The following is a 13,454-nucleotide window of genomic DNA, read 5'->3' on the forward strand; positions in this document are numbered from 1 at the left end:
AATAATACAGTGCCTGGTCATGACCAATGATATGGTCATACACCACCCTACAATGCCCCTATAATGGACACGAGATGAGCGTTATAGTAAATATATATGTTATTCTAAGAGGGTCATCCTCTCAGTCACCAGAAGTTTCTGTATGATGAAATTGTTTTGACTGTACTACTCTGGAGGAGTGACAAAAACTATCACTGATGCAGAGTATAATTACACAGCTCCTGTCTCACAGTTATAATGTAGATAATGACAGTGCAGCCCCCCATATACGCTAATTTAGGAGACTATAGAGGAGAGAAGACTACAGCAGGCAGAGATGGTACTGGTCTAGCTGCCAATGTATCACAGGACTGATTGCAGAGCAAAAAAAATAAGACATAGGACGAGATGTAGGAATCAAGATGGTGTCTGAAGAAAAGAAAATAGGGGGGGTGATCTGAAGTGACGTAAACTATATATAAAAGAAGAGCAGAGTATGACAGACTAAGGTGGGAATGCAGTGAAAGAAAAAGAAAATCTGAGTTCTTCTTTTAAAAAATAGTGTTATAATAATGATAAAAATATCAAAAGACTGACCGTCACTTCCAAACAGAAAACAGGTGTGTACAGGTGCTTACCAAGAGTAGCCATTTCCTTTATAACACAAATAAAGTAGAACTCTATAGCGCTATATCATGCAAACATGAAATATGAAATTTGAATTGCATTCCTGTTCCCAGCAACGAGAATCGCCTTACCGTGGCTGCCAGGTACACATGAATTGGCCAATTTAGGCGCTAAGTATTCTCAATTTTTCCAATTTTCTATAGCAGTAACGCAATTCAAATTTCATATATTTCATGTCTGCATACTATCGCGATACAGAGTACTACTTTATTTGTTAGATAATGACAAAGTCCTATGCATTTCCTAACTTCATGTTGCAGTTTTTGAGACATGGTAGCAATCCTACAGGAAGTTAAGGGGTACACTCACACTGGCGTATAACATGGCCGAATACTCTTGGTGTTTTATCAGATAGCACTCGCCCCAGTGTTATACTATGGGGCAGTGAAGAACTGCGATTATTTTCTCAAGCTGATTTGGCGCACTCATTATACTCAAAGTCTGGGTTGCATTTTTCTTTTTGGAATATTTTGGTATAATAAAATTTTAGATTTTTATGGAACACTTTGATGCTGGAATTCATCTTTTTCTTTTATACAGATTGCTCTCCTACGTTCAGGATTTCCCTAAACAGAAACATACCGTACCTTTCTGCTTCCTGCACCCCAAACTTTGAGTATAACTGAGGTTTAGTGAAAATTATCAACAATTGCATCTAAATAAACAGGTCCTGTTTAGACAGTCCTTGTACTAAAATCACACAACACAAAAATTATTCAATGATTTTAAGTGTTCCAATCTGATCAATATATCGTGTTATACGGATCAACGCTCCATTTTTCTGTTGCAGAGCTCTAAACTCTAACTTAAGCCTGGGCTTCTGTTATATAAATGTTCTTTGTCCTTAGATAGGAGCTTCAATAATCTTACTTTTTTTTCTTCAGCAGAGAGCTCAGTGTCTATTATATTACTACTTGTATTCCATTGGACTGCTGAGGGTGTGTCCACAGCACAGAACCTTGCCAGCACTACATTTCTGGGACTTTCATTCTATTAAAGGGAATCTGTCAGTAGCATTAACACTCTTAAGCCATCTATATGGGCATGCAGGTAATAGAAAGTTCAATAAAATAATACCTTCAAATCTCCAATCGAATGTGTTATGTTAAAGAAATCCAGGTTTTTCTTAATATGTAAATGAGCTAAGATAAGATCTATAGCCCTGACCTGGATCTCCCTGAGAATCTTCCTCCAGACATTATTTTAAATAAAAGGGGACATTAACAGTGCGAGACATGTAAATAACACAGAACTGAACTTTGTCTCAAACCTCTTAGCAGCTGCAGCTCTCACAGCTCTGTGTGTGATACATGTAGAGCAGACTGTCAGTCATTACAAGTCTCACACTGGTAACGCCCCTTTCACTTAAAATAGTCTCTGGAGGCAGATACTCGGGGAGATCTATGTCCGGCCCATAGTTCCGAACAGCTTATTAAGAAAAACATGGATTTCTCTGGAAGAATACGTGAGACTGCAGATATCAAGGTATCATTTTATTCAACTTCATGTGACCTACATGCCCATATAGACGGCTTAGGAGGATTGATCGTACTGACAGATTCCCTTTAAAGCCCCCAAGCATATTCGATTAAAGTGGGCTAAATGTCAATCATTTAAGGGTTTATTCACCATTCAGTGTTTTGTATCTGGACACAGCCCGCCTTTCTGACCCATCCCAATCGGTCTCAGCACCTGTGCTATTAGACAGATTCAACCTCAGTATATAGCAAATTAGGAAAAGTAAGACCCCTTAATGGCCAATAATTTATGCATAAAGAGATTTGCACTTTTGCTATTCAAGTTATTAACAATCAGATGTAGACATGATGCCTCAATGCACAGTAAACATTTAAAAAATAAAATTCTAGCTCTTTGCAACCACATAGGGGGAGCTGAACATCTTCAGTGCTGAGTGAACGGATGCAAATATTTAGAATGTTATCTAATTCTATGGCAGTGTGAAAGATACAAGGGGAATCAATTTTTATATAATAAAAAAGCAACATTTCTTAGATATAGCGTACATCTAATCAGGACATAATTCAGGAGCTAAATAACTAAATATATCTAGTTGGAGGTACCCTTTAGATTTAAGTATCCATCACTGTCATGTCATTTTTGTCTTGCTCTACCTAAAATGTCAAGATTTTCTTATTACTGCCAAACGCACTTCCGACTACTTACTTTTAAAAATTAAAAACAAATTTCCTACCTACCACTCATCACACGCAGAAATTGATCTTTTTATACAGCACAGGTAACCTGCATTAGTTATGCAAAACACATCGTCAGTGATTGGCATCTAAAGTCAATTGATCTGCCCATTACCACTATCTCCCAGCCCCCAGAGGCTCTGCTATAAAGCTATTGATCTAAACGCTGCCGATCGGTTTCCATTTTCTGATTTTGGGCAGGCCAATTAAGAAAGTGAATAATTGTGATTACACCGCTTCAAGATCAATTACATCTGATGCAAGACAAAGTGCTTGTACTGGAGCAACCCAAAGAAAATGATTATGACAATTGATACTTTTATGTTCTGTGGTTCTTGAAGAAAGCATAGAAATAATTGTGAGAATTCACAAAACAACAACACGTGATTTATAGCTCAAGGATTTATTCTCCAAAAAGGAGACCCTGGGAGGAACAATGGTGAGAAGTATTCATTTTGTAATTTCAGTAATGCTTATAATAAGATTCAGAATAGGACTCAATTAACCCATATTTAATAATCCTGATTCGGAGCAATTTACCTTATTATGTGAGATTTTAAATAACTCCCTTATTAGGCTGCCCGTTCACATAGCGGTTTCAACCGGCAATTGTTTTTACCAAAAAATGCATTGCAAAACTTTGATTCACTTAATAGATGCAGAAAATCTGCAACATCAAAACCTCATCATGGGAATGTAGAGTTAGGTCTCATTTGATGTCCGTGTTTCATATGTGATCTATCCATTTTTTCACCTATTATAGCCTATGGGGCTGTTCATACGTCTGATTTTTTACACTGTGAAGTGTCGGCAAAAAATAAAACATAAAAATGGACATCCATTTTTTGAGTCTAGTCACAGATCAAATTCACTCATTCAAAGTGTAAGGGTATAAGAAAACTTGCACAGCGCGAGGACGGTATCCTAGTTGCATCCTAGAACGCGGTCTGTTTTTTTTACCGTTTGATATAAAAACTGACATATGGACAAAATACTGATGAAATTCTCATCCAAAACAGTGGTGGAAATCAGGAGTTTTTTACATACACTCAAAAAAAAATGAACACATGAGGAGCCATGTAAGGCGGCTGCCAGTCACTTAGTGGATGGGAGATATGTATCACAGAGGTGCATTGTCCTCTGTGATGTAAACCTGGAGTAATGCTCTAGTACACAGGGTTAATCAGACATCATAGGGCTGGGTTTAATGTGATCAGCTGAAGAGTTGGGCAGGATGGCTGCTCACCATATCTCCACCCCAGAGTGTGGTTCACATTGTAAAATCGGGCCTGTTTGTCTCACACATGGTCTGTGTGTGGAGGTGTGCAGATCTCCAGAAGTGTCTTTGCTAAAGGTCAAAGAAGCTGGACTCAACTCAATTGGGCGAACCCACACTACTTTTGAATGGACTTTTTACTTTAAATGTCACTGTGTGCCAGACAAGGGCTGTATTTAAGTCTTCCTGTGAAGCAGTTTATGAGGAGTGAAACAAACCACACATGGTTCCTGTGACACCTCAGATCACTTCCGAGTGAGTAGCATTGTTCTTCCTTTCATTTGCTTTCCTGGATAAGTGTCTGGCAGCGATGTGCTGCTCCTTTCATTAAATTCATTATCTTTAAGATGAGGAGAGCTGTAAATCCATCCAAAGGAGGGCGGCGATACACTACTTGTGCAGAGGTCACCCGTCAGTCCCCTAGGAACGTACCCGACATAACAGATGCCCTGAGGAGCCCAGTAGCTGTGCCATGGTCATCATCATAATTAGTTTTTGTATGTAACTAAATGCTTTTATTTTCATTCACTGGCACAAAAAGCTTCATATATATTTTTACCAGTGGATTATATTATTCAGATGCACTTCTATATTTTGGTGGCAAAAGCAGCTACATTCTAGCTTTCCCACAGACAAACTTTTATAAACACAGTGTGAACAGGTCCTTAGGAACGTTAACGACACAAACGGAGTTCAAATGGACAAGAATATAGTTCAATATGGTTTTTTTGCCAATGAAAAAAAACGAAACAATAGACAGATAGCAATAGCTGAGCGCTGAAGTTGTAGTGGGTGATGGGGACCGCCTTTCTCTCATGATCGGTGGGGATCCACTGAACAGACAATGCACAGTGTGCACAGAAAGCTGCCAGTCAGTGGTGTGGGCCGGGTTATACAGAGCCACCGATTCTTACAACTACTGTTACATTATTTCCCCGATTACTAGTCGATTTCTTTGTATTTTAATTATTGCTCAATAAAATGACTATTTACTTACATGGGAATCAATTTTCACTCTTGATAGCCCAAGATGGCACTCCGGATACTGGCTCATATCATATCACCTACGGCGTGCATTTCCATTTAGGACACAGAATATGGGTCTGAATCACTCATCTGAGCATGCCATTACATTCTCAGGAAACAGCCTTCATCCGTTCATGAGGTCTCTTGGCTCATTTTTTTTTTTCATCCTCCCCTTTGTCATTTCCCCCTACAAATAAGTCACAGGCCTAACAACAGCCTCTACATTATGTGGTTCCTCTGTTCTTCCTCTTCGAAGTGTATGAAGAATTAGACCTGTGTGTAACCAATTACGTTATTAATGGAGCAATGCCCTATAAACTCGAATATTGTCTAGAGCAGCCCATAACATTTATGGACTCAAAGTATTGACTAAGAAAATGGTAGCGTTCATGTAAATCCAAGATAAATAACTGAGGAATGACCCAAATGCTCCAGAATTGGTATTCAATGTGGCAATTGGGAATACAAGTATTGACTCAAACACAGGTCAAAAGAGCCGATGGGTCTTCTTTAACCTATCAATGTCAAGGGAATTTTTAGTTTTTGTGCTTTCAATTTTTTCCTTGGCTTCTTCCAAGAGCCATATGTCATGCCAGGTGTGTGAAAGACTTCGTGCAACACAAAGGGAAGAAGGAAAGGGAACCCTGACTCTAGGGAAAGGGGGAAAGGGAGACCTCCTAGTCTGGTCTAGTGTCACCCTGTATCAACTACCGTCCCAATATTAGCTCTTCACCAATCGCTGCACACGTGCCTCGCCCTGGCTTCCCCTGGTGTATGGCTAAGGCTAGGGACGGGAGGAGATGAGCACTAGTCGATCTCCACTAAACTCTATAGACAACAAGGGTAGACAAACAGGGGGGGATTGCTTAGCTTTACACGACTCCAGACAAATGCGCACACGTCCCCAAGCTCCAAAGAGGATGAAGTACTGCTCTTGCTAAAGCCTCACAAGAAATAATGAATATCACCGGCACCTCCCTCTCAGACACACCAGGTATTTATACATCCAGGCCAGGGAGCTAAGTAGACAGAGGGAGGTAGCAGCTGGGTCCTAGAGACAGCCAGCCTCTTAGAAGATATCTGTAATGCCAAACGTAGAGATCTCCTGCAACCAACCGCAGGGCAACTGCTACCTCTGACACACCCGTGACACCATAACTTTATTTCTCCATCAACATACGTTTGAGGGCGGTTTTTGAGGGACAAACTGTGGTCTTGAATGACAATGTTCACTTTGCCATACAAAGAACTGAAAAATGGTAACAAAAAGTCCAAGTGGGATGAAATGGTAAAAAAATGCAACAGTATCAATGTTTTTGGGGTTTTGTTTGTACGACGTTCATTGTACAGTAAACACAACCGAGAAACATGATAGTCCAGGTCAGTGCGATTACACTAACATCAAACTTACATTGATGGGGCTAAGTCAAGGCTTGTTTTTTTAAGTGGTGAGAAATTTAAAAAAATAATGTAATTCTAGCATTTAAATTTTTTTTTCCTCTTTACGATTTTACTATATGGGTTAATTAAGGTTATTTTTTGATAAATCTGAGTTTTACTGATGTGGAGATAAATTAATTTTTATATTTTTCCTTTCATTATTTTTAACGACGCAGAAAGGGTTATGGATTAAATTTTACTATTTGTTTTTAAAAACTTTTTTATTTTGACAAATAACATTTTACTTTTCTTTTCTATCAATCGTTTGAGTTCTTGTACTATATACTGAATTATAACACTATTGCAGTACAGAATCAAAATTATGGTCCAGCTGCCTTGGTAACCAATCGGCATCACACGATCATGTCGCGGGAAGCTGGAGTGCGTACGCACCAGTAACCGCTCCATTTTAATACCGCTGTCCGATACTGACAACAGCATCTAAATTTTCTTGAACGGAGAGAAAACGGTCGTGTGACACTACCCGGAGGATAAGTCATCAATTCACTGGTCACTTTTTCAGAGCTTCTGGGGCTTGTAGCTTGGATGATAAAAGAATTAGGAGGATTGTACAGGAGATCAAACTTGGCCATAACTTTCTAAAAATGTATGATATAAAAATAACTGATAAAATATTGTGCACTTGATTTAGGAGAGTTCTTTTCTAGCTTTGTCATTGGAATAACATTGCTGGAGATCAGGCGGTGTGAAGGAAATCTATTTATACTGTTGTTGGTCATCGTTAGCTGTTCAGTAATATTGATCAGCCTTGTTTGTCTAATAGGAAAATAATAAACAATTACTTTACAATGCCAGAATAAGTAATCAGTTTCTATATATCTGATATAACAAACCTCCCTAAACATAAAGGTGATGATCTGCATAAATCAATGAGCTTTGGTCCTGTGCTTGTATTTATCATCGCAAGCGTCCTTTATTCAACACAGGAAAAGCCAAATCGTCCCATCAATAATCTACCTGTTTAACACTACCGCTAATTCCTGAATGATATTTACAATGACTCATAGCCATGCACTTTATTAATGGCCAGCTCTTCATGATATAAAATACATAGTATACACACAGTGGCATGTAAAAGTTTGAGCACCCCTGGTCAAAATTACTTGTTGTGAACAGTTAAGCAAGTTGAAGATGAAATGATTTCTAAAAGGCCTAAAGTTAAAGATCACACATTTCCTTTGTATTTTAGGCAAAAAAAATAAATAAATTATATTCTAGGTTCTTCAAAGTAGCCACCTTTTGCTTTGCACACTCTTGGCATTCTCTTGATGAGCTTCAAGAGGTAGTCACCGGAAATGGTTTTCACTTCACAGGTGTGCCCTGTCAGGTTTAATAAGTGGGATTTCTTGCCTTATAAATGGGGTTGGGACCATCAGTTGTGTTGTGCAGAAGTCTGGTTAATTCATAGTTTTGACCGATGGGGTTGGCATGAGAACCCGGTGTCCGCAGGCTGAAGCCTTGCTATGTGTAACACAGGCGATGGCAGCTTCTAGTCTTCCATGGAAACTATTGAAGCATGTGAAAACTAAAAAAAAAAAAGTTTTTAAAAATATAAAAAATTATAAAAGTTAAAATCACCCCCCTTTCGCCCCATTCAAAGTAAAACAATTAAAAAAAAATCAAATATACAAATATTTGGTATTGCAGAGTTCAGTATCATCCGATCTATCAATATAAAAAAGAATTAATCCCATTGGTAAACGGCGTAAAGAGAAAAAAATCAAAACGCCAGAATTACATTTTTTTGGTGGCCGCAACATTGCAATAAAATGCAACAACAGGCGATCAAAACATCGTATCTATCCCAAAATGGCAGGGCTATGGAGTCGGTAAGCCAAACTTCCAACTCAGACTCCTCAATTTCCATGACACCGACACCACGACTCCCTCATACATGGCTCATGTTTAAGTGATAAATTTACGGTAGGACAGATTCATCTCAGATAAAAGTCTAGACCCTTAGATCAGGAATAGGACAGACATTTATAGGACATTTCATAACTTTCCCAAATTCTTATGAAAAAATATTCCCCACAAACTACATTGAACTACTGTACCCAATTTATTATATATTTTAGGAGTTGGGGTTGGTCCATTTTATACCGACTCCACCAAAATGGACTCCAACTCCACAACTCCAACTCCACAGCCCTGCAAAATGGTATCAATAAAAACGTCAGTTCGGCCACGAAAAGTAAGGCCTCACCCAGTCCCAGATCCAGAAAAATGGAGATGCTATGAGTCTTGGAAAATGGCGTTGTTTTTTTTTTTTTTTTTTAAACAAACTTTGGATTTTTTTTTCATCACTTAAATTAAAAAGAACATTACATGTTTGGTATCTATGAAATTGTAATGACCTGGGTAATCATAATGGCAGGTTAGTTTTAGCATTTAGTGAACATGGTAAAAAAAAAAAAAAAAAAAAAAAACATAAGTGTGGAAATGCATTTTTTTTGCAATTTATCACCGCACTTGGAATTTTTTTCCCGTTTTCCAGTACATGATATGGTAAAACTAATGGTGTCGTTCAGAAGTACAACTCGTCCCGCAAAAAAACAAGCCATTACATGGCCATATTGCCGGAAAAAAAAAAAAAAGTTATGGCTCTGGGGAAAAGGGGAGCAAAAAATGAAAGCGCAAAAATGGAAAAGATTAGCGTGAAGAGGTTAACTTTAGGCCTTTTAGGGATCATTTCATCTTCAACTGACTTAACTGTTCACAATAACAGGAATTTTGACTAGGGGTGCCCAAACTTTTACATGCCACTGTACTTAGTTTCTTTCACTCATGTCAGACATCTTCCTCCATATTTAACTCCTTACCAGAAGCTCACACCATGTCCAGAGATTCAACTTCTCTCCACAACGCAATCATCGAAAAGAAAGGCAAACATCCAGCACAATGGGGGAAAAAAACCTCTTTGCAACGATACTGGCATTGTGACTGGTTCTCCACTTGCAAACCATTACTCACGAGGATTAGACAAGGCTCAACCCCTCTCGGGAGGCAAGGGTCGATGAGTGCACTGAGTGTCGAACATGCAGCCAACTCCCACTGCTTCTCCTCTTTATCGATGCCAAATAGGTTTTTGATCGATTGATTAGGAATTTCTTGCCAATTCCTTAAAAACATTGGGCTGTGATATGCTATACTGTGTGGATTATGACAATGTACCCCCATCCTACCATCTCTATTAAAGGGGTATTCAAGCATCCGGAGGTGACCACGTCAAGCCTACACACATGCTGGATTGTGTGCACTCTGTCCTATACATTAGAATATGGACGGCGTCTAATTCAATAGGAGGCTTCAGTCCAACTTTTTATTATATACTCCTTCACAATGGTTTGCACTTGTTCTCTTTGTTGCACTTGCTTGCAGTGCAATATTATTCGACCTACAATACTATTGTATACTTATATACACACACACAATATAATTCGACAATACAATACCTAATTTTTTTATGCAATAAAAAAGGATTTTGGGGGTATGTCAAAAGTAAAAGAAAAGTCAAAGATGCTATAGGATTTTTACAGGATGAAAATGGTGAATTGGTAAGAAAGGAAGTTGAGAAGGCCGAACTTTTTAATTCCTATTTTGCATCAGTTTTCTCTCAGAAAGAAAATGTAACATCAACTGATCTTCACTGTCCTATTAAAGGAATAGAAGAATCCAAGTTATCTGTAAACAGAAAGATTGTGAGGGAATATTTAGCCAACATAAATGAGTTCAAGTCTCCAGGTCCAGATGTATTATACCCAAGAGAACTGAAGGAGATCGTAGAAGAAATTTTAGAACCACTCTCCATAATCTTTGAAAATTCTTGGAGAACAGGAGAAGTCCCAGAAGACTGGAGAAGAGCAAATGTTGTTCCTATCTTCAAGAAGGGGAAGAAGGTGGACCCAGGGAACTATAGGCCGGTGAGTCTGACTTCTATATCAGGAAAGATCTTTGAACAAATTATTAAACAACATGTATGTAAGTATCTGGATAAGAATGAAGTGATTAACCAGAGTCAGCATGGGTTTGTAACTAACAAGTCATGTCAGACTAACTTAATTTCCTTCTATGACAGAATCACTGACTGGGTGGATCAGGGAAATGCTGTAGATATAGTATATCTTGACTTCAGCAAAGCATTTGACAAAGTATCTCACACCATCCTTATTGAAAAAATGACCAAGTATGCAATGGACCAGGCAACTGTTAGGTGGATTCATAACTGGCTTAGTGATCAGACTCAAAGAGTGGTCGTAAATGGCTTCACATCCAGTTGGATGAATGTCTCAAGTGGGGTACTACAGGGCTCTGTCCTGGACCTGTATTGTTCAACATCTTTATCAATGATTTAGATGAAGGAATTGAGGGTAAACTGATTAAATTTGCTGATGACACAAAGCTAGGAGGGATAGCTAATACTAGAGAAGAGAGAGAGAGGATTCAAAAAGACCTAAATAAACTGGAGCAGTGGGCAGTAACTAACAGAATGGTTTTTAACAGCGAAAAATGCACATACAATAAATATGAAAAAAGCATATACAAAATGGGAGGAATAGAGCTAAGCAACAGTACATGTGAAAAAGACTTAGGCATACTAATAGATCATAGACTGAACATGAGTCAACAGTGTGATGCAGCAGCAGAAAAAGGCAAATACAATTCTGGGATGTATTAACAGAAGCATACAGTCTAGATCACGTGAAGTCATTATCGGACTTTACTCCTCTTTGGTTAGACCTCATTAGGAATACTGCGTCCAGTTTTGGGCACCACATTTTAAAAAAGACATCGACAAACAGGAGCAAGTTCAGAGAAGAGCGACCAGAATGGTGACTGGTCTGCAAACCATGCCTATGAGGAACGATTACAGGATTTGGGAATGTTTAGCTTGCAAAAAAAAAAAAGGCTGAGAGGAGACTTAATAGCTGTCTACAAATATCTCAAGGGCTGTCACATTGTAGAAGGATCATCTTTATTCTCATTTGCACAAGAAAAGACTAGAAGCAATGGGATAAAACAGAATGGGAGGAGACACAGATTAGATATTAGAAAAAACTTTTTGACAGTTAGGGTGATCAATGAGTGGAACAGGCTGCCACGAGAGGTGGTGAGTTCCCCTTCAATGGACGTCTTCAAACAGAGGCTGGACAGACATCTGTCTGAGATGATTTAGTGAATCCTGATTTGAGCAGGGCGTTGGACCAGATGATCCAGGAGGTCCCCTCCAACTCTACCATTCTATGAAGTATTCTATGCTTTATTATACAGAGCGAAACATTGTAAAGAAATAGATATTCTGCATCAGTGTATAGCATATGTATAGGAGTTTTACCTGATGCCAGGTATTAAGTTGTACGGATATCATATTAAAGGGAACCTGTCACCAGATTTTCACAATGTAAACACCATATTTAACTGCTCTATTAGCGCAAGCCATCAACCTGTATATAAGCCACTAAGACCCCCTGCATATCCCGAAAAATACATTTTATAAAAGTCTCCTGTGTCGTATGCTAATCAGCAAGGTCGGGTCTGAAGAGCGTTGCTAGTATACGTCTCCACTATCGTCAGAATCGCCGTCCTCCTTCCTTGATTAGTGTGGATGACGCGTCCTATATCATCCACAGATTACTGACAATCTTGCACCTGCAATTGAAGCGCAAGTGCACTCTGCTCTCCTGTGATGCACATGCCCCATCTTTACTTCCGTTAAGAGGCGCTGGCGCATTACAGGACTTTGATTTTCCCTTAGTAGGGCAGAACAAAATGCGCCCGAATTTCAACTGCACAGGTGCAAGATTCGTAGCAATCTGCGGATGACATAGGACACATCATCCACATTAATCATGGCAGGAGGACGGCAATTCTACCAATAGAGGAGGCGCAGTCCAGCGACACCCATCAGACCTGACCTTGCTAATTAGCATACGCTGCGGGAGACTTATAGAAGGTATAATTGGGGATATGCAGAGGGAGTTAGTGGCTTATATGCAGGTTGATGGACTGCAGTAATAGAGCAGTACAAGTTGTTGGCTTTAGTTTACGCGTGCTTGACCACCGCTGCCAGACTGCAGGGTGGCTGGTAACCTAGACAACAAGCATGTTGAGATTAACCCTTTAAAATGAGATGGCAATTTATATTTATTGAAAAAAAAACTTTTTTTTTTTTTTTTTTTTAGAAAGCAAGATCATTGTAATGCAACATTCAGTTAAACACAACGGTCTTTCAAAGTTTAGTCTATAAGATACAATGGAGAAAAGCCTAATATTACATCTAATGGTGGTATAGGAGGCGGCTCCTGTGCACGGGAAGCATTAACTCTGATATAATACAGGTCTATTGATGTGAACACATGATATATACATAACCATCACTTGCGATTATACAGAGAGCACGGAAAGATCTGTTTTGTGGACATACAGTGCTCCCTATTCTGTAACAAGAGGTTCTTCAGCAGCTGTGGCATACATTATACAGGGCTGTGACCCAGCTGCTGCAGACATTTTTTGGGGAATAGGAGAAGGATGAAAAGTAGACAAGAAAATGTTTGCATTTATCAAAATGTAGGGGCTGTGCAATGTACAGTACAGTTTGTGCTTTAGCAAGGATGAGCCAGAAATCCCTCCGATCTGTAGGTAACATGAGCAGATCCATAAAGCAGCTTATTGTTCTTTTCTATTCATTAGCATCTAGAATACAGCGGCAGATACAACCTCCCTATTTCTAGCAATGCCACGTACCACAACTGGAAGCTGGCAGTCTGAGTGGAATCACAAAAGTCAATACCCATTGAGACAGTAATGGATCC

At 39.0% G+C, this 13,454-nt stretch overlaps 1 protein-coding gene across 4 annotated transcripts in view; it reads right to left on the reverse strand.

Moving 5' to 3' along the window:
• The window catches only part of AP3B1 (adaptor related protein complex 3 subunit beta 1), a 579,624-nt gene that overhangs the window by 353,727 nt on the left and 212,443 nt on the right, over positions 1 to 13,454 (reverse strand). For all 4 annotated transcript variants that reach the window (XR_012320508.1, XR_012320502.1, XM_073680171.1 and 1 more), the window contains exon 24: positions 13,387 to 13,454. This exon is cut by the window's right edge and continues 17 nt beyond it. Coding sequence is in view for 2 of the 4 variants with exons in the window: in XM_073680171.1 (XP_073536272.1) it covers positions 13,387 to 13,454 (68 nt within the window). In the remaining 2 variants the exon portion in view is untranslated. The remainder of the gene's footprint in view (positions 1 to 13,386) is intronic.

Source organism: Phyllobates terribilis, unplaced genomic scaffold (genome assembly GCF_046119375.1).
Source record: "Phyllobates terribilis strain yellow unplaced genomic scaffold, ASM4611937v1 Scaffold_1__5_contigs__length_1240528914, whole genome shotgun sequence".
Classification (NCBI taxonomy): Eukaryota; Metazoa; Chordata; class Amphibia; order Anura; family Dendrobatidae; genus Phyllobates; species Phyllobates terribilis.